Here is a 26,691-nt window from a genome sequence, read left to right on the forward strand (position 1 = left end):
ATGCTCACGCCATTAATTGGCACTTAATTGGCTTAATTTATCAAGGATGAAAGCGACAGAGATCAGGGAATTTTGAACAGCTGATATCAGAAAAGTCATGATGTCACAAAAAATACCTAAATGAATTGTGTGGAATTAAAGTTTTCTTTGTTAAAAATAAATGTGAAATATTTGCATTTAAAACATTTATCATAAAATCGTATTGTTCCTTTTAGTAGAGTTTTTTAATCGCGGTGGATCACCCAAAATTACCGGGAAAAAATTTGTCGTTATAAATTTCGCTGGCTGATATCGGCTCACATTCACTTCAATGTAACAAATCTGTAAACACATTTACCTAATATTCGTAGATGGGTGTAATCGGACATATGCCACGCCCACAGAACTTCATTAAAACAATCCTTTAAAGTGCCATAACTAAGCACAAAATTAAGACATAGGACTGTAAAACTGCAAAACATTCTGGAAAAGTGGTCGTGGCTAGCGCTCTAATAGGTTTAATATACATAAGTAGATATCAATAACCAAATTCGCTCAAGATGAATCTTATAAGAACTCCTACGGACAGTGTGGAAATGAAAATAATAACTCTACTCGTTCCACATATAACTAACCAAATTCGGTACGTGACATTATCTTAACATTCGGATTATATTTAAATTAATATAATGAGATAAAAACTTGCACGAATAGTGTCTCTGAAGTACGCCAACTTATGACCAAGAATTGTCCAAATCGAATAAAAACTGTACCGAAAATGCGGACCTCAATACTTATAGTTGGCTTTTGATAGAAAATATCTATAAAATACATATATAATTGAAATTTAGAGAAATTTTTTTCTGCCCATGTATCAAAAATGGGATTTATCAGATCTATATACCTAATGTAAAGATTTTCGAACTTCTGGGTGAGTTTATACCGAATATATCGGCTAATATGTGAGTTATCTTAATAAAATTGAGAGACCATGTTTTTCTTAAAATGATGGATCTTTTTGCCTAAAATGCATAAAATTGAACGAAAATTTGATCCAGACCCATATACCTAATATAAGTATTTTCCAACATAATACGGCTTGGATTCCGCTCTTTCTGTGATCCTGGCAAGTTGCAAGAGCCCTTCCCTACTTGTTCACTTTTTAGTTTGGTGAGCTTAAAACGCGTTCTTTTTAGTTTTTTTTTTTAAACTATATTTATTTAAACTGCAGATGCCCCTACCTAAGCGATTCATTATACCAAATAACAGTATGATATCTTATTATGGAACTTAATGGCACTTTATGAGCTTTCAGCTAATGGGGTTTTCTGGGCGTGTCAATTGTCGTGTATCAAGTTTCTTCAAGATATCTCCATTTTTTATTAAAGTTGCTGTTCGCAAAGATTAACGAATGAACAGTCACCTGAATTTCAACTTGTCTCTTAATCCTGATGACACAAACAACCGTTGTTTTGAGACAACTATTATACTCTGTAGCAACATGTGGCTTTTAATAATAATACAATATTTCTTATTGCATGATTTCTCTATAACGAAGTTTACATTTGGCTCCTTGAGAGTAACAAGTGATGTTTGTACGTATTTAAGTATAAATGTTTGTATAATATTTGAGTATAAATAATACAGTGTTACGAAATGCTGAACTTCAAATGAGGTAACAACATAATGCAGCCACTCAAAAAATTAATGTACAAAATATATATAGAGTCCTAAAAGCGATCCAAGTGACCGAAAAGAAATTATTTCATAAATATGTAAACAACACAAGTTGGAAACTTCAATTGTAACCTACTCGTAAAGTGTTACTGCGGCAGAGTCTCATTTCGGCTTCGTTTAGTTTTACTCGCCAAGCTTTCTTCAAAGCAATTTTTGATAGCTCCGCATCGCTTGGTGCTGACAGTTGACTTGACGGTAATGCCAGCGATTGTTGACCATAACGATTATTTCTATATTTCTCTCTTATGCTGCACACTTATTCGCCGTCGCAGGTTTACCACAACACGCCGAACGTTCATTTCACATGAGAGCAATAACACAGGGCTAATTATTTAAGCGAAAGTAAAAGTTACCAGACGAAAGCAAAAAATCAAATTTTTTTATGATCACGTTGCGGTGCCTCCTGCGTTGGTCAACTGATGGTGGGTTGGAGGGTTTCGTGATTGTTCAAATTGTGTATCCATGTGCATATATAGGCAAACTAAGTATGTATGTAACTCGATGATGAACTGAGTATTTTGAACTTTTCATAAAATTTTACAAAATACAGCTTTTATTCCATTATCATATTTATACTCATATCGTTTCATGTATTATACATATATATTTTAAATTCGTCCACCTGTCCGTCTGTCTACCTACTGACTCTGGAGATTATCTAAGTTCGCCAGTGTAGGTGCATATTTGCTCTTCGCCGTAACTTTCTCCACATAACTTCAACAATAGCAAATGTTGCTGAAAGTAATGACTTTTCGTCGTTACTTCCGTGTAAACGGTGACAAATTGCTATTGATGTCTCCGCTGGCTGCTGTTAATTTACTTCGCCCGATAGTATCCATCTACATACAAGGTGGGTTCCAAAGTAAACAGGACTTAAAAAAAAAACAGAACAAATAATTTTGTTGGCAAAATCAATATATTTTATTCAAAATAGTCTCCTTCTGCTTCAATACAGCTTTTTGCACGGTCCAAAAGCATGTTGAACGAGTGTTTTAGCTTGTTGGCCGGTATGGCTGCCAGTATGCTGGTGCAAGCCTTTTGAATGGCCTCTACGTCTGCATAAAGCTTTCCTTTCATGGGCAAATGCATTTTTTCGAAAAGGAAGAAGTCGCACGGTGCTATATCAGGTGAATACGGGGAGTGGTTAATGGTTAAAATGTGATTTTTGGTCAAATAATTGTCTTTCGAATGTTGGATTCTGAGCAATTTTTGGTCGTCAGTCAATTTGTACGGAATAAACCGTGCACACACATCTCGTAAGCCCAAATGTTCGGCCAAAATGCGATAAATCGATGTTTCGGAGATGTTCAATCCCATTTCCATGAATCTTAATGATGAGTTCAGCCGATTTTTGATGAATTCACTCACAGTTTCGATGGAATTTCCGGTGATCACGGATTTTGATTGCCCCACATGTTGATCGCCATCTGTTGATCGCCTCACGACCACTTTGAAAACGTTGAAACTACACGTGCGCTCTGCTACGGGATAGGCAATCATCGCCATAAACTTGTTTCATCGATTGAAACGTTTCGGTACAAGTTTTACCAATTTTAAAACAAAATTTAATGTTGGCTCTTTGTTCGAAGCTCATTTTCGCACCGATAACACAAACATAGTGACACTTAAATCGCAATAGCTTCATTTCCAATCAATGAAAAGTCATGAAATTCTCACTGGACAATCGATAATGATAGCAGATTCTAACGCACCAGCTGACATATAGATGGCGCCATCAGGGGACGCTAGATTAAAAAAGTCCTGTTTACTTTGGAACGCACCTTGTATGTATAATATGGAAAACCCATATTTCGAAGAGGAATTGGATTGTATATGAATACATATGCTATTATTAATATCAGATTTCATATAATGATATTCCTGTTAAATAACGTTCCAGTAATCATGGCTATTATTTTATTAAGACTTAATAAGAAATGACTTAAAGATTGTCTCTAAACTATCTCTGAAAATATTTTGCAAACCTTCATAAAAATTACGAAATCGAATAACATTGAAATTATTGACGGTCTGAACTTTTTCTGGGAATGAAATCTGTATTTATAAATTGTCATTCGGCCGTAGTCAAGTGGTAGCTTAAAATTGGCAGGTCCATTCAACGAATGTAAAAAGTGCATTTGGACGCATCCAAATATGTTCAAGCACAGTCTGTAAACGATTTATTCAAACTGCTTTAACAAGTTTGGTTATTGTTAACTCAAAGAGTTATTTATTTCCTTTTTTGTCTCATTGATTTTTTTGATTTTTTTAATCAATACAAACAATTTGAAAGTGAAATTTCCCATTTAGTTAATTTTGCAAAACAAAAAATTTCTTTATGCTGTACATATAGACATGAGAGTATGCATCACTCAGGCCCCACACAAGTGTTTTCACGATAAATGCTTATGAAGAAACCTCACATAATGGTATTGGTATGTACATATCTTGCAAGCCGCCACTGAAGCCAGCGATACATTGCAAAAGTGACCGCACAACTTCAATCTGCGATAAGTGCACATCATTCGAAAGCCTACAACAAAACCAAAAATATTGATAGTAGCGTAAACAACCAACAATAACAATATACAACTAAACGAATAACATCAACTGAGTTGTGATTGGAAAACACTTGAAGATGAAGTAGCCAAGTTAAAAGCGGCAAGAGCCGACCTGGCGGGAGCAGGAGCGTAACACCTCGCACTTTAGTCGATTCAAAATACTGCACATTTAAATATACATATGTACATATGTCAGCCAATAGAAGCCCCTTATGGAAATATGTTGTTAGTGAGATTTTTACGAGCAAAACAGGGGTGACACATACTTATACAATTACCATGTAATTAACGATCACTTTCGCTATAAAACTGAAATTTCAAATAAATATGTACATATGTATGTATTTGTAAAACAGAAAAAAGAATTAAATTCGCTGCATACATATATTGGTGAAGCACAACTGAAAATTTGTTATGTAATCTCCGCTTTTATTGCAAAAAATATGGCATCTTCACGACTACTCATCTGCCCGTTAACAAAGCCTCTTTTCAATTATTTTAAATCCGTGAACATACATGCATACACCAAACATAATATTATCATACTTGCGTATAATTGATGATTATACACTCACACCCACATACAATATACTTATGCATGCTTTACTAAGCAAAAGTGTTGACCCAAATATTATGTAACTATAAGTACATAAGTACATACGTACGTCAAATTGCACATCAATTTATACACAATTAATGAATATAGTTGTATGTATGTATATATTTACTTTTACCAACAAATAGTTGATCTCTCTCGGGATTATGTTAACCATTCATGGAAGATATCGATTTGTATCTTCGGATTTTGATGCCAAATTGCATTTTGTTAATCGAAACTGTTTTCTCTTAATTTGATTAATATACAAGTATTTCATATTTGGGTCGATATATTGTACATGATATGAAGTCGTCGCAGTCGCGACTTGGCACTCACGTCACTGTTGACAGTCATAACTTTGAAGTTGTAGATAATTTCGTCTATCTTGGAATCAGCGTAAACAACACTAACAATGTCAGCCTAGAAATCCAACGCAGGATAACTCTTGCCAACAGGTGCTACTTCGGACTAAGTAGGCAATTGAGAAGCAAAGTTCTCTCTCGACAAACAAAAACCAAACTCTATAAGTCACTCATAATTCCCGTCCTACTATATGGTGCAGAGGCTTGGACGATGTCAACAACGGATGAGTCGACGTTGCGAGTTTTCGAGAGAAAAGTTCTGCGAAAGATTTATGGTCCTTTGCGCGTTGGCCACGGCGAATATCGCATTCGATGGAACGATGAGCTGTACGAGATATACGACGACATTGACATAGTTCAGCGAATTAAAAGACAGCGGCTACGCTGGCTAGGTCATGTTGTCCGGATGGATGAAAACACTCCAGCTCTGAAAGTATTCGACGCAGTACCCACCGGGGGAAGCAGAGGAAGAGGAAGACCTCCACTCCGTTGGAAGGACCAAGTGGAGAAGGACCTGGCTTCGCTTGGAATATCCAATTGGCGCCACGTAGCGAAGAGAAGAAACGACTGGCGCGCAGTTGTTAACTCGGCTATAATCGCGTAAGCGGTGTCTACGCCAATTAAGAAGAAGAAGAAGATATGAAGTAGAGTAAAATAAAATAGGATCGCAGGTTTTCATATTCCTTATACCTAGGAAGGAAGTAAGTGAGTTATTATTTCAAGTTTAGATTTTTACCAGATATTTTTCTCTAATCATGACAATGGACCTTGTAGTGGTGAAATAGATCTTAACACTTAATTTTTCGGATCGTATCATATCGATAATTTAAAGAGCACGAATTTTTCGAAATTTTTCGTAAGTTAAAGGATTATGTGCATGGCTAACCAAACATTTCATACTCTTACAACCGGCAAGAATCAAAGCCTGGGAAATACCTCAAGATGCAAAATGTTTGTTAGAGTAACGAGAATAATTATGTATATGTAGTACTATATGAGAACTTGGGTAATACGTAGACCAATTTTACATACTTTTGGCATTAAACCATAATCTTTCCAATTTTATGCGTTCCAAAAAATTTCCCCACAGATGCGCCTATTTCCACTGCGTTCTTCTGTGGCAAATTAGAGTCTTATACCTTAATTTAGTGCTTAGTTATGCTAATGCCGTTTTGTGGGCGTGGCAGTAGTCCATTCTCGCAATGATCGTCTCGTCATCCTGATCCTTCATAAAGGTACATACATATGTACATATGTACTGATATGAACATATACATATAATACGTGCAACCGTTAGCTGAACAAAACTCTGTTATACTCTGTAGCAACATGTTATTGCAAGTGTATAAAAATTATCATAATGGATATTTATATTGTATTACCAATAGCTTCCAATGAGCAGCAATCATTTACTGTTTAATTCTCTAAACATAAATGTCACTAGAAATAGACTTCACTTATGTATAATGCGAAAGAGGTAGTAGAATTATCAAAAGCAACTCCAATGAAGACTACACGTCCGTATAGTTTGTATATATTTATTATGTACAAATGAATTCGAAAATTTCACTGCGTTGAATTTAAGAAAAAAGAAAGCATGAGATCTCTCTAAACACGTCTGCTTCGGAAACACATACATACATAAGCAATAGTATAATCAGTTAACGAGAAAAAAAATGAAAAACGCCAAAAAAAACGCATGGAGTGAATAAACAGCAAAGCATTAAATTCAAATTAAGAAGTCGCACCAAAGGGTGCCAACCAAGCGACAAAAGCAATGATAAATAAATAAGCAACGGAGTGTAAACGAAGATGTAATAGAAATTGGCGACTGGAAGCGCAATAACAGACAACTCAGCGGGCAGCAATTCGTTTCGCAAATTTCTACTATTCCCCTGCTGTCTTGCCCTTCTTATGCCTTCTTCTTGGTTTAGTTGTGTTTAGTTTTCTTCAACTTGAAATTTCGTATTTAAAATTCAATGCAGCAGCAGCTGGCAATTGTAGGAAAGTGTAACTGTTGAAACTACTGTTAAACCTATTTGTTATTGCACTTGAAGCGAATAGCAAACGAACTGTCAGAATAATGTAGTTCAACTGGTCACTAGGGCACTGACGTTCATTCGAATAACAACCAAAGGTAAAGAATGACAGAAATAGAAAAACATGAGAGCTATAGGCGCCAAGCCAAGTAGACCCAACAGCGATAATAATCTGAATCAAATTCTGTTAAAAAGTCACAACGGCAGTTGCAGTCATTGAAATCACCCACAAAAGGCAACAACAGTGCAATAAGTGTGACAATCAACCAGCACCGGCACAGCAAGGACGCTTCCGCTGACGATAGCAATAACTGTGTAAGTGCACAACAACCCCACTCAGGGAACAAAGCAAGGTAGCGATAGTACTAAACTGACAAGAAGGGCAAAAGCAGCAACAAAACTCGTACTAGGCACAAATAGCATGCAAATTCTGCATTTACATGAAGTTAATATTATTACTGCAACTACGGCGAAATAGTCTTCGAAAAAATGTTAAAGACCGAGAGTAAAAGCGTGGCAAATGACTTTGGATTAGTTGTCTCCGCGGAAATCTTCGCGTTTGTTATTGTTGTAGCTGCAATTATACATAGGTTCTATACGACAGACAGAGTGATTTGCATGTGGGTCTTTCATCCAAACCTATGAGTCGTTCATTTGAACAAAGAAACAAGCAGGCAGACCCTAACTATCTAAATAAATCGTGGATATACCAAATTAGAAAGAGGGAATGGAAAGGGCCAATACACCTCGTCCAAAAGGATCCTTAACGCCGGCCACCTATTATTTAAATACTTAACATAGGTACATAGCTTCTTAATTTAATACAAAATCTGGAAGAGGAAAAATTTACATTTAAGATGTAATTTTCCTGTCATTAATGAGGTTTTTTCTTTTGCTTCTATCATGGCTTCTGGTTTTTAGAATAATATTTTTACAGATACTGCGAATGATTTTCATTACTTAATATATGTAGTTTCGATTTCTAAGGTGTGAGTAAATTAAAAATAACTCTTCACTATACACAGGATGTACACGTATGTATGATAAGTATATCTCCTTCCTTGCGACTCTGACAACAACACTCAAAGGCATTTTTAGGCTTCAATGAAAGCCCTTAGCTTTCCCCCAGTATTCAAGAAGACAGCAGGAACAGTGTGGCGTCCAAGGAGAACATGCATCAAAGCAGAAATCGGCTTTCGTGTACCATAAGCTCACCTCACATACATACATCCCTGCGGAAAGCGTATTTGCTTAAGTAGCGTTTTTCCCATAACATTTTTCACACTCGTGCGATAATCAAATATTTGACCTCCTCGGCAGTACAATGTTAGCACCGAGCGTCGTGTGCACAGTGCAGAGCTTCCAGTTAAATAGGTGCTCATTGCAATCACGGCGGCAGCAATGCAGTCCAGATATTAATGTGCACCTCGCTCGAAAACTATGTACCAACAAATGAAGCATGAGCTAGAAATAAAAAAAAAAAACTCTTCTTTGTTCTCATTCAGATCACCGAATTCACGGTGTTTTTGCCGTTATTGTTACAACAACAGCATAAGAAATGGCATAAATGAAAGCATGTGAAGCGTGCACACAGCAGGTAGTCACAGCTGCACCGCGCATATACTCACCTACCTAGTTCCTCGCGAGCCACCGTGATATCATCCAACTGCTCACTGTCAAAACTCTCGACATGGCTCGCAACGCAACGGCGGTGTTGCATGTTAAACACATCTCAAAGTATATAATTACCACTTTGAAAAAACAGGAACCACCAATAAACCACAACAACAAAGCTGAAATAGCAATAAGAACAAGATCATGACAGAGAGCGGTAAAACGTAAGAATCAAGCGGTGGCAGCTAAGGAGACTACTGCAGCTCCCAGCGTCTGACACATGGGTTGGTGTGTAGAAGGCAGATTGGTGCAATGGTGACTGACGCTCAAATTGGCTTCCACTACACGCTGGGTGCATAAATGAGTGAATGCTTCCATAGCGGTGTTTGCTGTTTTTGCCGAAACATATTATTTGTTGTTATTGCACAATGTTCTTGCAGTGGCAAATTTTTCGTTTTAAAAAATTCTATCTTTCTTCAATTACTCTACTACCCATTTGACTTCTACTTTCATAATCAATTTCATCGGTATTATTGTTGAATGAAATGTTTATGCTATCGCAATAAAGTCAAATTGTTTGTTGTGTAATTTGATATTTTCAAACTCTTCTTCCTTACATCCCGCTAGTTGCTCAGTTTGGAGCCTCTGTGTTTGTGGATGTTGAGTAAAAGCGTTTCAGTATAACCATTTGTTGATTTAAGTTATCGTTGCCAATTTATGTATCCTTGCACCCGGAGGAAACTATTCAAAGTGTATTAGTCGCAGTAATTATCGTTGGTTTAGTTTGTGATACATTTTGATTTCACGGCTCCATGTTTGGTGTGTTTCCGTGATTATTCATGCTGTCCGCTACAGTAGCTTGGGAGCGGCAGGAAACGCTACCGCTGCTATTATCTAAAGACTTAAGCAACGAACTTTCGTTCATGTTCATATCACGCATTTGCCCTTGGTATACTATTAAAAAAGCATCTTTAACATGAAATTCTGCTGAATTAGCAGAACATTTTTGGAAACAATGGAGTTAAGTAAAATAAGGTAGGGTTTTTAGCAACGTTTCTCGAAAGTTGGACAAACTAGCACTTGCAAAAGGCACCAAATCTTGTGATTTAGGTGGCAACTGGGTAGACAAAAGGGTAATGCTTACAGCTTATGTTATAAGAAAAACATGTGTTATGTATTAATTAGCGCTTTAAATGTTCAAAATTGAATTTACTTGTGACAAATATTTACTTACCAGTAATCGTTTACTTAAAAATGTTTATTTATTTCTCAACGAAAATGCAAAAATCCACACTTCGCATTGTAAAACCATACTAACACTGAATTATGAAACCAAGCCTTGCACGCAAATCTACTCAGCAACAAGATCATCACTAACTTCAATGTTTAAAAAATATGTACAAAAACAATGCTGTTAACCTATTTGATTTGTTATTTGTAGTGTTAGGTGAGTTGTTCAAACATTGTATCTACCTACTTTGAAGGAATCTCGAACTCTCAGTTATGGTATTGATTGTTTGTCACTATTGAGAAATCGTTGACGCTCCCACGTTGCTATGCAGATGCATATGAGCAATTATTACCATACTATTTTAACTCACTTGACTCTCATTGCTCTGCTGGTTTCGAGTAATTTTTGTTCTTCATTATTATTAACTCAAACAATAATTGTGGTGTTATCTTACGAGATGTATACATACATAACAGTTTAAATTATAGTCAATTAGGTAATGTTATTCCCAACTTCTTGATTCCCTCAAGCCAATTACACACACATTACAAAATTGCACTGCTTTTCCATTTTCGCGAAACATCTACTCGAATTGTAATAACAAAGTGAACGTTTGGCTGAGAGCCTGAACAGCATGCTTGTGTCCATCCGATGCCTTCTACAAATTTTTTATTCCTGCTTATTCGTAGATCTCTTATTAAAAGTACATGTTTTTAAGCTGTTATTGGAATAAAATATTTTATATAAATACTGTAAATAATAAAATAGAAAACTGTTTTGCTAAATATTAAAATTGATGGATGGAAAACAGTTTTCAATGTTTAAAGTCCCCCATCATCATAAAAATTTCATTTATGTCCATCATCACCGGCAATCATATGTCGATGGAAATATTCATTACTAAGCAACTAATCAACTTTGGCCATTAACCCCGTTTTCGATAGTGAAATGCTTTTTTGCACGCTCAGCTCTAACGCCGTCACTGGCAACAGCACTATGCTGTAGTAAAAGCAGCAGCATGAAAACTGCATGCTACTCATTTGGCATGGAAATGCGTCGCAAATGTGGCGCAACGGCTTTTCCCTTTCTCCCTGGTAATGGAGTAGCTTGGCAAGCATTACGGCAACATCAGCAAACTGATTTACACAGCAACGGTCGCTAAAGCAATGCACTTACCCGGCATGCCATTGGCGTTTTTTAATTTCTCCTTAATAGCCTTTGAGCGCCTGGTTCCCAAACACAGCTTGTTGTCTGTGTGTTGACCGTCGTCCACTGACCACTGTTGCCTGCCATCAGTGGCAGTGTTGCCGCTGCAACCTGGGTGTTGCGGTGATTTAGTTGCAGTCGCTGGGCTCAAGCCAATCACTGCACCAATACGGATGCCCGAGCTTGTCCGTGTACATTTAACGAAATTCCCGCTGTGATATCACATTGGCATCATAAACGAAATTATTTTTGTTTTATCATCAATTTTTCTCTGATTTCTTCCTTTTGGTCAGGTTTGTTACATGCTGTGTTATATAGTTCATCGCGATGCAGTTTCAATTTTAATATTTCCGCTAAGGCTACGGCTGCCCCTGACACCACCTTAGTCGTTTTTTTTTGGTCTACTTTTTATATGCCAACTCCTTATCAGTTCATTTCGCCGTCATTGACCATTAAACACATACAAGCATCGTTCCTAGACTTTAGAGAACTACTACAGGAATAATTACAAAAAAAGTCGAGCATTTCTTTTCTACCGTGTGCTGGGGAAATCGTTTCGAAATATTCTTTTGCTATGCTCTCCATTCTGCCACAGCGGCTAAATCGCACGATCCCATCCTATCGCTTCCATTTTCCGTTACTGCTAAATGAATGATCGCATTGTCGACTGAATGAAATTCTTGAACTTCAGTTAACCTCCACAGTCTTTTCTCTATTTTTTAATATTCGACTTTGGCACGCTAACATTTTTCTCTCAACTTCTATCAATGATGAAATTTATCAAAAGTGCTATATGTAGTCCGCAGCTTCAGCAATGGCGGAGTTGTTGGATTCAGTGCAAGCGCAGGAAATGAATTGCAATGAAATTCTTATCCAGTCAACTGCAACATGTTGCATGTAGTTGTTAGTTGCTAACTATTTTTTTCACTTATTGTTTAACAAATGTTGTTGTTGCAATTTCATGATTGACGACGTTGCCGAAGCTGTATATTGCTTCACAGTTAGTAAAACAATATAAAATAATTTATTAGTTAGGCGGAATATGGTGAAAGGTGGGAAGTACCACCAAGCAATACTTAATAGCGTACATAATTTGTTGATTTGCCTGAATTATGAACAAGACAATTTTATTTGGTGTAACTTGTTCTTAAATTTAGTTCTTCATTTTGCAAATCGTAGCAAACTTAAATTTGTGCGCTGCTTTCTGCTTTTATTTGCTAATCTGTTCTGTCAGATACATAAACATACATATGTATTTAGAAAATGCCTAATGCTGCTACAATTCAAGTGTGTTTATTTTGGCCGACCAGATTCCTACTGTCAATCGGTTAAATTTTGAAAACTGAGCTGTTTTCGACTTCCTTTGATTTGCAAAACAAAAAGAAATCGTTAAAAGTTAAAGCAAATTTACGAATGTAAATTTAAAGAGGTTAACTCAGCATCAGCAGCATCATCAGCAACAAATGTAGAGACAGTATAAAACTAATGATTACTATTTCCTATACCGCAAACGTTACAAGCGCATAGAAGAAACTCAAAATGAGGCTACATTATAGTAAATCATTATAATTTATTAAGCTCTACCAACAGTGCCACTTTTTTCTTTCCTCATCGCTAAGTAAAATCGTCAAAGTTTGTTTTTAAAAAATATTAGGTCACATCAAAGAACCCGTTTCTAATTGACTTCGCCTAATTTTAAATGACCGATCATTGCGAATTTGTTCTAAATGTTTCGTTAGTGATTTTTGTTGTCATACAGGTAAGTAGCAGTAATTAATGAAAATCAACTGAATTTAAATTTTAAAACAAAATAAGAATAACGGAAATGTGTTAAGTACTAAATATGTATATGAAAAACAAAAGAGAGCTAATCTTCTTGCTGAGTATCAACATACCAGCTAAATGCAATGATTGTTTATGCCAAAAATATTCGACTGTTGAGAACCACAGCGGCAGTGGCCATCACCGGTTTCACCGACCAGCACATGTATTTCAGATGAACCACATCTAAGTGACGGTTACAGCGGGAATAACGTGACGTGACACAAATCTATCAGGTTATCGCCGCCATTGTTAAGGAAGTTGGAGCATCGCTGGGCCAAGTGTATCGTTTAAATTTTTTTTTGTGTACTATAACTATAATAACCTTCCTAAACTATACTATACCATTTTTTTAGAAATGTGAAAATCATAAAAACGGATGTGCTCTCTCCTCTAGAATTTAAATACAATAGAGGCCATCTAAAGCCCAGAGCATGTTTAGATAAAATTGCAAATATTGCATTATTTCCATACATCCCAAAGTTGATGCAATAAGTTGTGCAATAGGAACTGGTTAGAAAGCTATGTAAACGATTCGATTGCATCACAAATTCTTACACCAAGAGCTGGACAATACAGACGCGGCAAAACAAAATTGCTGTAGTCTTCTAAAGTAAAGTCATTACGAAATTTGTCCATAACGAGTAGCGAGTGTGTGGCGAAACTGAAAATTGGCCGCATAATTGCACAGACTGTCAGGAGAGCGGATCAGAGGTGTCAGGTGGCATGCGCATGCGTTGCGTATGCGCCAAATAACCGTGCAGACAAGTTAGCAGGCAACTAAGCAACATACATACGTACATATGTACATACATAAGCATACACACAAGCAGCTTTGTACATGCGTTTATAAGTGTTGATGCAATTACAACTGAAGCAACACACAGCGCCAAGGCGGAAGAATAACGAAGGTAGCTACCGCTAACCAACGTTGTGCGCCAGCGTGATGTTGTTATTTTTGTTGCAACGAATTCCCCTGTAGCTGCTAACTGTGTGATCAGTGAACGCGTTAGTGAAATGCAAACACAATAAATGCGCCGCACATGCGCATTTCATATCCGCATATTACCGCTAATGATTCGCCTAACAAACTTGTTGCATATGAAGGCAGTGAACTGCACAGATTTTCGCCCAACTTCACTCGCACATTCTTCGCTTCACTTAACGCTGGAGGATTTTTTATTTAATACATTTCTACATTTTTGCAATTCTCTCTTCTTTGCCTATGCGTGCTGCACTTTCGCATCTTTCGCTTTTATGCAGTGAAAACTGCCACTCTCATAAGCACGGATGCCGCCATCTTGTACAGGCATACGTGAAAGAAAAACTTTGGGAAAATTATGCTGTAAAATTGTTGAATGTTGAAAAAGGTCGGAAGATAAGTGTGAAGAATACGGAAACAAACGAAATGTTCAAATGTCTGCTTGCAATTGTGATTATTTTCCAAAGTACTCAAGCACTTAATGCAAATAATATAAATAACTTTCACAATTTGTTACAAATCAATAGTTTTCCGAAAAGGCACGCTCGTCTATCTAATTTTTTATTTAAATTGTTCATTTTGCAGAAAATGAAATTTATATTTTGCTAAACATGTATTATACGTAGGCTGCTATATATATTTCTGTACTAGGCAACACTAAGTGTTGCCAGGTGCAATCTGACATTTCCATTGGAAAGTTTGACATTTTTTAGCATAACATCACTCAGAACGTTTTGTCATTTAATCGTGAATTGTTTTATTTACAGGGAATTAAAAAATTCATCTCGGCCAAAAAATGGAATTAACTCGTGAACATTTTCGTGCGATCATTTTTCACAACTTTCGACGTGGATTATCACGACAAGAGTGCATCGATGAACTAAAATCTTTGTATGGCTATGAAGCACCATCCTATAGCACTGTGAAAAACTGTTACAACGAATTCAATCGTGGCCGACGCTCGCTCAAAGACGAATTCCGTGAAGGTCGTCCAAAACAGCCGTTGTGCCAGAAAACATCGATGCCGTACGTGAACTGATAATGCAAGACCGTCATGTAACATACCTTCAGATAGAGACATGCCTATGCATTTCTCCCACCAGCATACATTCGATATTGCATGAACACCTGGCCGTAAAAAAGGTTTCTTCTCGTTGGATCCCGCACAATTTGACAATCGCTCAAAAAAAGGCTCGTGTGGATTGGTGTAAAGAAATGCTGAAAAAATACGATCGCGGTGCTTCAAAAGACGTTTATAAGATCGTCACAGGTGACGAATCATGGATCTATGCGTATGAGCCCGAAACAAAACAGCAATCGACCGTGTGGGTCTTCCAAGACGAGCCAAATCCAACGAAAAAAAAAAAAAAAAAACAAAAACACATTTTCGTTGATAAATATTCCTATTTTCATTATTAGGCCAGAAATATATATAGCAGCCCTCGTATACAAGTATATATTTATTACATTTATCCTCTGTAGAAAACGAATACATCAGACTTTATTTATTTTCCGAACTTTTTTTAAAATATATTGTGGTCCATTCAGAGACCTTAAATAAGTGAACGTATGCTATTGTTATTGATGTTGAATATTTCAAATAGCCATAATGCAATAACATTTCAAAGTTATAAGTTCAATGTCAACATCCCACATCTAGCAAGCTAATACTTCGTCCATTACTAAACAACAAAACAAAATTACCAGTGCATGCGCAGGTTATTGGAGCGATCTTCTCGCATTTGATTTCTTAATTCTTCAAAAATCTCTTCATTTCTGTCTAAATATCGAACAAGCAATTTTCACAGTCATGGAAATCTTTGCTCATTTACAATACAGTTGAAAACAATGGCAGCATTTAGATGCTGGTGGATTCCCACGCCCTCAAGCCACCACAATGCATCTTTGTTGTAATATATGTATGGTATACTATACATATATGTATGCAAGTATGTGTGAGTAGTTATGAACTTTTTATATGATCTTGCACGCAACTTTCCGTGGAGATATGTACATATTGGAATCAGATTGTCGGTTGAAACGCAACTTCTTAATTATATGCAGCAGTACGAACGCATTTTTTCTATATTTCGTAAAATGTCGACAGTTTGCATACTGGCTTTCTTGCTGCCGCATGTAAAAGAGTAACTATTAGCGGCACAAAAATCACATTCCTTTGCAACACCAATCGAATCTTGTATGTTTTGTGTCCGACAAATGAAACAAAAAGCCTTTGAAAAATTGAAGGTTTGGAAATGCGAGTGTTGTGGGCTTATGTCCTTTTAACAAAATGACATCGCACATCCTTAACACGATTTAATTAATCAAAGTAATTATTCCACTTAAATCTTATTACCAATATTATTAAGTTAATTTTCAATGGTAGTTCCAGGGGATGAAAAGAAAAATAATGCATGCTATTGCTTGAGAAACCCAAAGCACAATTCTAAGAATGCTAAATTGTGCTTTATTTCGGATTTTTCAATATATTTTTCCTCTTAAGTACGAAATAATTTCTTTTTACCGATATGTACTTGTATAAAATTATATTTTCGAATAACATGCGTTTTAATCCCTCTTCTTGCGAACAACTAAGTATATACCACGAGCGTAAAAAGTGGCGTACCTGTTAATGAATACAATTAACAACAATAATCTGTGTGAGTGCTTAAGTCGAGGTGCTATTACCAGGGCACCGTGTTGTTTTTTCTAAGAGCTGACTCACTGACTCACTTGTTTATCTCACTTAGCCCAACATCAACATACTATACTGATTTTAATATTACCAATACTGATTTTAAATGTATGAATATGTACTCACACTGACTCTGCAGGAAACGAAAACTGTAATGAAAATTCATACATTCATAATGGTTTGTGGAATCTCATTAGCTTTATTTGCGATAGTTCCAAAGTCCACTTAATACAGATATTCAATATAGACGATTAGAGGAGTAAAATGGAATAATTAAAAATATTCTCATATAGAAAATATAGAGTAAATTTTCTTTTAAGCATGGTCATGAATTTCCTGCCGGTTACGTGAACATACTTCATTTGTACGCGTGCCCACTTGTGATTAACTAATTTGTTTGCTTCCACTAAAAACGCTTTTTCACTTTTCACTTCACTAATCGTTCATTAACTAAGCTTGTCGGCCATAATTAATTGTTGGCATGATATTGTAGGTCGTCTGTCCATCTAAACTTTTCTTTCAAAATATTGAAAAGGATCTGAGATATGATGTGAATTTAAATAACATAAGACTTTTAAAGAAATTTTACATTTTATTATTATATAGTGATAGATTGAAGACTCCACGCAAAGGAAAATAATAATTTAACAAATTAAAGTAAAGCCTTTAAATGTTGGCGAAACCTTTTAAAGTAAAGTTTTAACCATTATTCAGGGCTGCTCTCTAATTGAAATTTCAAGGCAGTTTCCTGACTCCACTCCACTAATTGCCGAAATTTTTCTATTTATGAATCCAATTTGAACAAGGTTCATATAGAAAGAGGAGAAGTAGTATAGGAAAGTGGGCGTTGCTAAGGCCTTTATCGTTGTATGTTTTCTTCATCTTCTAATACGATTTTGTAGATTTATAAGTTTATTAAAACATAATAGATCAATGTATGTTAATATTGTATTTACCTGAATTTAAATATCTGTGCAAGTGTGTGTGTAGAATAAATAAATCCGCGTGTTTTGTTTGCTGGCGCTTTCGCAGTTATTTGTTAGATCAGCAGCTAGGTAAATATACTTTATATGCAAGTACACCCATTTATTTGTATATTTAATTATACTCTCGCAACAAAGTTCTTCTTCTTCTTCTTTACTGGCGTAGACACCGCTTACGCGATTATAGCCGAGTCAACAACAGCGCGCCAGTCGTTTCTTCTCTTCGCTACATGGCGCGAATTGGATATTCCAAGCGAAGCTAGGTCCTTCTCCACTTGGTCCTTCCAAAGGAGTGGAGGTCTTCCTCTTCCTCTGCTTCCCCCGGCGGGTACAGCATCGAATACTTTCAGAGCTGGAGTGTTTTCGTCCATTCGGACAACATGACCTAGCCAGCGTAGCTGTTGTCTTTTAATTCGCTGAACTATGTCAATGTCGTCGTATATCTCGTACAGCTCATCGTTCCATCGAATGCGATATTCGCCGTGGCCAACGGGCAAAGGACCATGCATTCTCCGCAAAACCTTTCTCTCGAAAACTCGTAACGTTCTCTCATAAATGTTGTCATCGTCCATGCTTCTGCACCATATAGCAGGACGGGAATTATGAGCGACTTATAGAGTTTGGCTTTTGTTCGTCGAGAGAGGACTTTACTTTTCAATTGCCTACTCAGTCCGAAGTAGCACCTGTTGGCAAGAGTAATCCTGCGTTGGATTTCCAGGCTGACATTGTTGGTGGTGTTAATGCTGGTTCCTAAATAGACGAAATTATCTACAACTTCAAAGTTATGACTGTCAACAGTGACGTGAGAGCCAAGTCGCGAGTGCGACGACTGTTTGTTTGATGACAGGAGATATTTCGTCTTGCCCTCGTTCACTGCCAGATCCATTTGCGTTGCTTCCTTGTTCAGTCTGGAGAAAGCAGAACTAACGGCGCGGGTGTTGAGGCCGATGATATCAATATCATCTGATTTTGGGGATATATCTGTTCATATTTAATTAAATTAATACGCAAAGTTATACTTATGTAGTGCACAAAATTATTTACTATCCGAAATTTATACTATACTTTGCACTCTTGAAAATATTGCTGAAATTAGTTGTGTGATTTTGTGAAATTAAGCTAAAAGAACATAATGCACAGTTCTTATCAAAGTTTCTCTCTTCTCTTTTATATTTACAGATACATTACTCCAGCAACCGCATCCAACGGCAGTGGCGCTGCCAGTATAATCTATCCCTCCACGAATGGACAAGTGTACAGGGTGAATAACGTACCGTTGTCGCAGGCAAATGTTGTGAACATTTCCTCTTGTAACAACAATAACAATGGAAGTGCGGACAATGTAGACGGTTATCACAGCGAGAACAGCATGGGTAACAGGGACATAAACTCGCCGAGTGGATTCTCACAAAAGTTAAAAGAATTAGCGGCATCAGCAGGCCTCTTAACACTAAAGCCGCGGCATCCGCTGAAACCCGTAATAAAGACGCGTGGCTCACCAGGATCCGAATTTCCGAAGAAGGTCACATTCAGTGCCTTCGCTACCGTACAAGTATTGTAGTGTTCAGGCAAAGCTAAGCCTTAGTTATGGCCAAAATGTTGGTTGGGATGATTCCATATGTATATGTATGTAAAATAAAACAAAAAAATGGAATTTTATTAATTAATTTTCTGCTTTTTTCGTAAAGATTGAAAATTCCAAGCTTGGACATTGGCGCCTCGCTAAGTAACATTATTGTTGTTATTCGTATTTCTAATTACACAAAACTTACAGATGTACGAGGTATTGGTTCGAAGTAAAAGTCTTACGTACATATGTATGTACTTACCTATGTATAAACAGATTTAGTGAGTAGTATATAATATATTTGAATTGTTTTTGTTGTTGTTATTTATAATTATTCTCTCAAAGGATGAGTTAAAATATATAATATTTACTTCCGAATGCTAGGATGATTAAAATTTAAAATTATCAATAACCTGAAGCACTTTGAATTCCCACACCCACATCACATAGTCGGACAGGTTCAAAGAAGAGTGAAAAATATGCTCCGATACAATGTGTGAATTTTAGTATATTCATTAATTTGTTGATTATTGTAATGTGTTATATTTGTATGTTCATAGACTAAGTGTTTTTATTACAAGATATCGAAGCCCACTTTTTGGATCATTGTGGAGATTACATAGAGCACCCAGTTACATACATGTGTGTAATTAAAGAAGCTGCTGGATAAACTAAACTAATGCGAATAACATGAATTGCTTGCGTTTGCTGCAATATCCATTTGACTTATAAAAATGATCGTTTTAAGTAGTGAACAAAAACACAATAACAAATAACTCTGTAAGTTAATTTGTTCACAATTTATTATGTTGTAAACGTGTTATAACAAATACAATGTATTTAAAAGTACATGCATATGTACGTTGCGGTATCCTTATTTAAAACAAATCAAGTTTTGCAAAATGCCGATTGGATTGTTTCTCTAGTCATGTAAATACTTAAAGTGTAAAGAAAATGTAGTTAAAACTTGAATTTCCTTGAAACTGTTTCTTGAATTGTATCAGGTAATGTAATACTTTGTATTCGCTATAATTGACGACCAACTCAAAAATTTACAATTTACAAATACAGCTCCTGAAATAACATTTTACAATTATTTCAAATAAGCACATACAAATTTGTTTTTATTTAAAAATGTTACCATTCCAGGGATGCGTTATTGAATATGTAGAAAATCAGTTAAATAATCTTCAAATAAACATCATCAACTTAATTTAAAAATAATTGTAATATATTTACATGAAGTGTTCATAAATAATTTAGATTATATTAGAAATTGTAAATTTTATTTTATTATAAATATATATGTACGTGAATACTTTGAAAATATGTATTAATTGATTTAGTAGATATTAGATAAAATACCCTAAGGTTTGATGTTGGTCTCATTCCCTAATGCTGGTATGTAGCTACTTATTTACATACTCGTGCTTATATATGTACATATGTATATGTATGTGCACGAATTGTCTGCCTATTAAGTGGTCGTAAATTGTTGCGCTTTGGCGCTATAGTACAGTAACTATTATATCTTATCTGAATTACTAGCAGTTACTTCATTAGTCAACGCTGCATTTTTTGATGCGATTACTCATCCATTTCGACGTTCCCTACTTTTGTTTATAGAAAAAACACACAAACCTCAAATTTAATGGGGAATCATTCGAAAGAACGGTCTTTGGCATACATTTTTTGAAAACTATCTCTTTCAAATAGCCATGACTGCGTCTCAAATAGTCCATCCGTTGAGACCAATTTTCGATGACTCGTTCGAGCATTTCGACTGGTAACTGGCGAATGACACGCGTGAAGATTTGCTCCAAGGCCTGAATCGAAGCGGAATTGTCCGCATAGACTATCTATACCTTTACATATTCCCACAGGAAAAAGTTGAACGGTGTGATATTATCTGGTCACCGAAGTGTTCTCTCAATAAATCCATTCATTGATGCGGTGTGTGAGAAGTGGCACGATCTTGTTGAAACCAAATGTCGTTGAGATCACGAGGTTTAATTCAATTCAAGCATCAAATAGTCGGTTATCATTGTGTAATAACTGTCGCCATTGACGGTTACGTTCTCCCCGGCATCATTTTGAAGAAACTGATGATTCCACCGGCCCACAAATCACACCAAACCGTTGTTTTTTCTGGCTGAAATGGCAACTATTGAATCTCTTCAGATTGCTCTTCGTCCCAAATGCGGCAATTTTATTTGTTTACATACACATTGAGCTAGAAATGGGCCTCATTACTGAACAATCTTTGGCTCGTAAACGTCGGATCTTCTTGGAACTTTTCAAGAGTCCATAGAGCGAAACGATGTCGCTTGGGAAAGTCGAGCGGATTTAGTTCTTGTACAAACTTTGTGTGCTTTCAATTTAGAATCTTGACGTAAAATAGGCCAAATCATTTCGAACGTCAGTCCGAGTTGCTGCAAACGGCACCGAATCGACTCTAGACGGTCTTCGTGTACACTTTCAGCTACGTCTATTTTTACTTCACTGCGTGCTGCACGTGATCTAATGTGTGATGGTATTGCGAATAGTACGCTCAGCAGACTGATTACATATGTCGACCATAAAGTTAAATGATTTATATACGTTGTTCAGACGTAAGACCTTCCCTCAACGATACGGAACAAAAATTACGAGACAGCTTTACACGACTCACGCTTGATCTGTCAAAAAAATCTATTGAAAAAAAAGTAGCTCTACTTGGATCACCCGTTACAACACAAAACCAAAAAACTCAGGTAAATCATATAACAGGTGAATTCGCCGATGGTTTGCAACATCTTAGCGTCACGTATGCACCAACTACAACATTAAACATCTTTGTAAGCCAAAATAGTTATTTGGATGTTGTTTTTGTGTTGATATATGTACATACATACATATGTACCAAAATGTATATACATACATAACTGTACAATGTACAAATTTAATTCTTCAGTTTTTCATACTCTTTATATTATATTAGTAAAGAAGCAATTTGAATCTTTTCATTATAGCCTGAACAGAGTATATTAAGTTTTCACGAAGTTTCTAACTCCTAAAAGGAAACGCCGAAGACTCTCCGCACCATATAGCTCTATAGACTTGTAGAGTTGCCTTTGTTCGTCGAGAGAGAACTTTACTTTTCAATTGCCTACTTAGTCCAAGTAGTAGTGATTCAGCGCTAAATATCAAGGCTGATAATGTTGTTACTATTGATACTGGTTACAAGATAGACGAAATTATCTACGACTTCAATATTATGACTGTCAACAGTGAGGTATGATCCACGTCGCGAATGCTATGACCGATTCGCTTACCTATCCAGTTCGGAGGAAACAGAACTAACGGCGAGCCAGCAGCTGTACACTTTTATAGAATATTGTACCTTCTTTATTTAGCTCTGCATCTCGTATTACTTTCTCCAGCAATATATTAAAGAAGTCACACGATAGGGAGTCTATAGCATATGTATACTTATGTACATATGTACCTGCGGTACAAACTGACCGATCATCATCAAGTACTTGTATAGATTTGTTTACTTGTGGAGGGCATTACAACTTGAGTGTAACTGAAGTTAACGTAAATTTAAGAAATTTTCAATACTTTTATTCTTGCCAATCGCCAAGCAGTTTTACAAAATATCGTTGGGAAACAGAAGCAAATATTAAAGAAATAAGCGTAGATTTGTATACTTTGATGTAATACAAATGAAAAGAGGTATTCGTATTTTTATATATGCACTTACATATGTACATATGTATGTACAAATTAATATACATATAATTTTTCAAAGCAATTTTTAGTGCGCAAATACTATTTGTTCCGTCCAAATTTCAAGAATAAAATCTATTAAACCGATGAACATTTTCTGTAATTTCATACAAATTTTTAATGAATAAATTTTTGTGAATCATAAAATGAATGAATGATTGCATACTAGTACTAGTACAAAACTAAAAGAGCAACGGGTAAATTGTAAAAGCTTAAAAATATCCAATTCTTTTGGCACTTATTGTAATCTCTCCATAACACGTAAAAACCAGATTATTGCTCGTCTATTTCTTCAATTCGAGCCGCCTCTTGGAACACATCCGGCACCACGGCATCGTCCGACTTTTCAATAAGATTGTAGCGCTCTGCTGCAGTTAAACACTGTTGTGCGATTTCGCGAGCTTTATTACGCGTGTCATCTGGCAACTGTGACAAACCGCTAAGAAGTTCCATAATATCTGTTTCGAAAAGCTTCTTGGCAATATCTTCGCCTGCATTAATCATATTTAATACGACTACCACGCCACGATGTTGGACATCGGGACTTGGATTGGCAATTAACGTATGCAAAACCTGTAGCCAAGAACTAATTTCTAATATTTTTACGCAACAGATTTTGGAAATTGACGTTAACATAGCTAGCGCCCCAGCACAAGCTTTTGCAGTATCCTCATCTTCCTCTTCACATAGCAATGCAAGAAACTTGACACGATCATTAGGTTTTTCGAACATTTTCACAACCTCATCTGACATAACCATATTGCAGATGCATTGTGCTGCTGCCCGCGTTAGGTATAAGTGATCTTCCATTAGGTAAATTTCGATTTTCGAAACGCCCTGTTCCTTCACTATACGTTGCCTTACACTCTCATTCATCGCTGCTAAATTTGTTAGCGCCATAAGTGATTCAAAGTTCTCCAATGCGGTACAATCTGGTGCCAGTAAATTCAACAATGGTCTTATAACATCCAAACTGCGCTGCCCAGCAAATGCTACCTCAGGATTGATTGTAATACCGATGCGCGCTAACGCTTGCGAAGCTTGACGTTTTCCTTTTTCTGTACCCTCTAATGCCATTCGTAACAATGCTTTGACTCCACCATCCTGCACAACCTTACCACGTAGCTCTTGTAAACCACATACAGCGTTTAGTACCCTGGCAATAAGCTCCTGAGAGTTGTGACTCTCAGTTTTAGCAAGTGCACACAATGCTCCTGTTATACCTTCATTAGCAAGAATAGTAATTCGTTTATTCACAAAGTCCGTATCATCCAATTCATGTTCTTCTGGTATATGATGCTTGGCGAATTTCGCTAGTTCTATCATCTCTTCCAACATCTCTTGCTTCTCGTAGGCATTAACGAGATTAACAAATGTGGTGACGACACCATAAAGACAGGACTGGTCGCCGGATCGTGCCAAATCAATTAGAGCATGAATGGCCGGTTTGTCCTCTATCAGTTTCTCTTTTACCTCAGCATCGAGAGTAAGGTAGGCCAGCCCATCAGCCGCCCAACGGCGAATATCACGATCCTTACCAGGTTTGATTAAGAAACGACGACACGCTTCTGCTAATTTACTTGTAGCTCCATCAGCAAACGGTCGTATGGCAGCATCTTGTCCCCCGTAACTGCCTAGTTTGCATAGACCAACTAACGCACGCACACGTATATTGTCGTTTTTACATTTATACAGATTTTTCAATATATCTACACCTTGAGCGCATAATGCTTTTGCTTTGTCTTTTTTAGAAGCTGCAGCTACTATACATTCGCAAGCAACTCGTTGTTGCAACTCATCATCAGTTGTGGCCATGGCCAGAATCATTTGTAAAATACCTTCTCTTGCTATAATTTGATTTCCCACATCTAATGGACCGGACAACAAAGAAGTAATAGCAACAGTTACCCGAATTTTTGATTCCATATCAGGATCTAAGAGTTTATCTTTAACATATTCATCAATCTGATCTGAATAGCGCTTTCTTGCTTCATCATAGTACATGTTCTCGTAAATTCGAGCCATGCACACCGAAGCAATTGTCCGCGAGGAAGGTGTTATCTCCATGGCACTCTCGTATTTGTATTCCTCCAACTCGGAGCATACATCCAATAGTCGATGTAATCCACGAATTTCAACTAACCTCTCCGCCCATTCTAAGGCTGTATAGTGAATATTCCGCGTCAATAACTCGATGATAGCATCACGTGCCGGCCCGGAAATAGTCCGATCAGTTATGGTGTAAACCAAGCAAGTAAGAAGTGTATCAATTTCTTTTTTATTCTGCTCACAAAGTTCTTTTTTTGGCTTGCTTTCTGGCTTGTTTTCCATGCCCGACAATGAATTAATAATGGCTTGTAAACAGTATTGGGCTGCCGTAACACGTTCTTCGTGCCTGTGGTCTAAGACATGTAGGAACCATGGTACACCCAATTCTCTCAATACTGCCTTTGTTCGATCCACAGATCCTCCACATAATTCACCAACGACGCGAATTAGATTGCAATATATTTCAGGATCCTTTTCTATTTTGGTAATTGTAGAAATTTTCGTAATACATCCAGCATTAAACAGCATGTGTGCGCCGACCTCTTCTTTAGCCAAAACTAGTAAATTATTGGCACCCGAGCGACGTTTATCGGAAGGAGTTCCCATGTCAAAAGTTATATCCATCATTTGATTAACCTATAATATTTTATTAATTTCAATTCATTTCTGTAATATATTATATACAAGATATACATACCTTAGTTGAAGTTTTTGCATTTTGTGCCACACGCTCCTGAACTATTTGATGTAAGCGTTGCAACATCGGTTGTACCGATTTGTTAGTAGGATCTTCTTTGAACAAATCAGTAGCATCTTTGTACGCCTCCTCAAATTTCTGCAAGGCTTCATAGGCCTGCGCACGTCGAAACAAAGCTTTTGGATCTTTTGGTGAAATACGTAAAGACTCGGTGCAATCATTGAGAGCATCTTTATATTTCTCTAGTTTTAAGTAAGCTGCAGCTCGATTTTTATAAAAAATGGGTAACTCCTTATGCTTTTCACCAGCTGCTATAGCCTTTGTATAACATGAAACAGCATCCTCCCATCTTTCAGATTTGAAAGCGTTATTGCCCTCCTCTTTGTAGTTAACAGCTTCTATTTCCCCTTCAACAGTCATTATTTAAATTTTGTAATAATTCAAACTTCCAGATACAATTTTAATTAAATTTAAATAAAGTATATAAATAAAATATTATTATGTCACGCCTATTTTTCAAGATTCAATTGATTTCTTCCATCTGCTATCTTGCTGGCCACTTTTATAAGGTTGGGTGGCACATGAATAATTTTAGATATTCTGACTGTAGAATATTCTCGATAACATTCTACGTTGCTCGCGTAAAATTGACAGTTTTCCCGAATCTTCATGAAAACTCAGAAAAGCTCATTCACAAAATTTCATGCTCAAATGCCTTTTTACAAACCAATAAAAAATCTATTAATAAATTTCTTCGACATTTTTCTCTTCTTTTTACTTTCGTTTGTTTTCAACACAG

General features: G+C 36.5%; 2 protein-coding genes across 3 annotated transcripts in view; one reads left to right on the plus strand and one right to left on the minus strand.

Moving 5' to 3' along the window:
* Positions 1 to 21,304, plus strand: part of LOC105229544 (uncharacterized) — a 34,098-nt gene extending 12,794 nt beyond the window's left edge. Inside the window, exons 2-3 of one of the 2 annotated variants that reach the window (XR_002183980.3) lie at positions 18,988 to 19,434; positions 19,497 to 21,304. Coding sequence is in view for 1 of the 2 variants with exons in the window: in XM_011209895.4 (XP_011208197.2) it covers positions 18,988 to 19,369 (382 nt within the window). In the remaining variant the exon portion in view is untranslated. Of the gene's footprint in view, positions 1 to 18,987 lie in introns of both variants that reach the window. The other variant, XM_011209895.4, reaches the window with a different exon arrangement.
* Positions 21,305 to 23,238: 1,934 nt separating this feature from the next.
* On the minus strand, positions 23,239 to 26,673 carry LOC105229545 (protein unc-45 homolog B). Its single transcript, XM_011209896.4, has 2 exons — positions 25,893 to 26,673; positions 23,239 to 25,831 (listed from the first exon to the last, which is right to left on the minus strand). Exons 1-2 carry the CDS (start codon positions 26,310 to 26,312, stop codon positions 23,420 to 23,422), a joined length of 2,832 nt encoding a protein of 943 aa, XP_011208198.2. The 5' UTR covers positions 26,313 to 26,673; the 3' UTR covers positions 23,239 to 23,419.
* Between the last annotated feature and the right edge of the window lie 18 nt (positions 26,674 to 26,691).

Source organism: Bactrocera dorsalis, chromosome 2 (assembly GCF_023373825.1).
Source record: "Bactrocera dorsalis isolate Fly_Bdor chromosome 2, ASM2337382v1, whole genome shotgun sequence".
NCBI lineage: Eukaryota > Metazoa > Arthropoda > Insecta > Diptera > Tephritidae > Bactrocera > Bactrocera dorsalis.

Excerpts from the sequence above, each read along its gene's own strand:
- LOC105229545 (XM_011209896.4), bottom strand. The coding sequence starts at position 26,312 with ATGACTGTTGAAGGGGAAATAGAAGCTGTTAACTACAAAGAGGAGGGC. Across the intron at positions 25,832-25,892 it reads ATGCAAAAACTTCAACTAAG|GTTAATCAAATGATGGATAT; the intron begins GTATGTATATCT and ends AAAATATTATAG.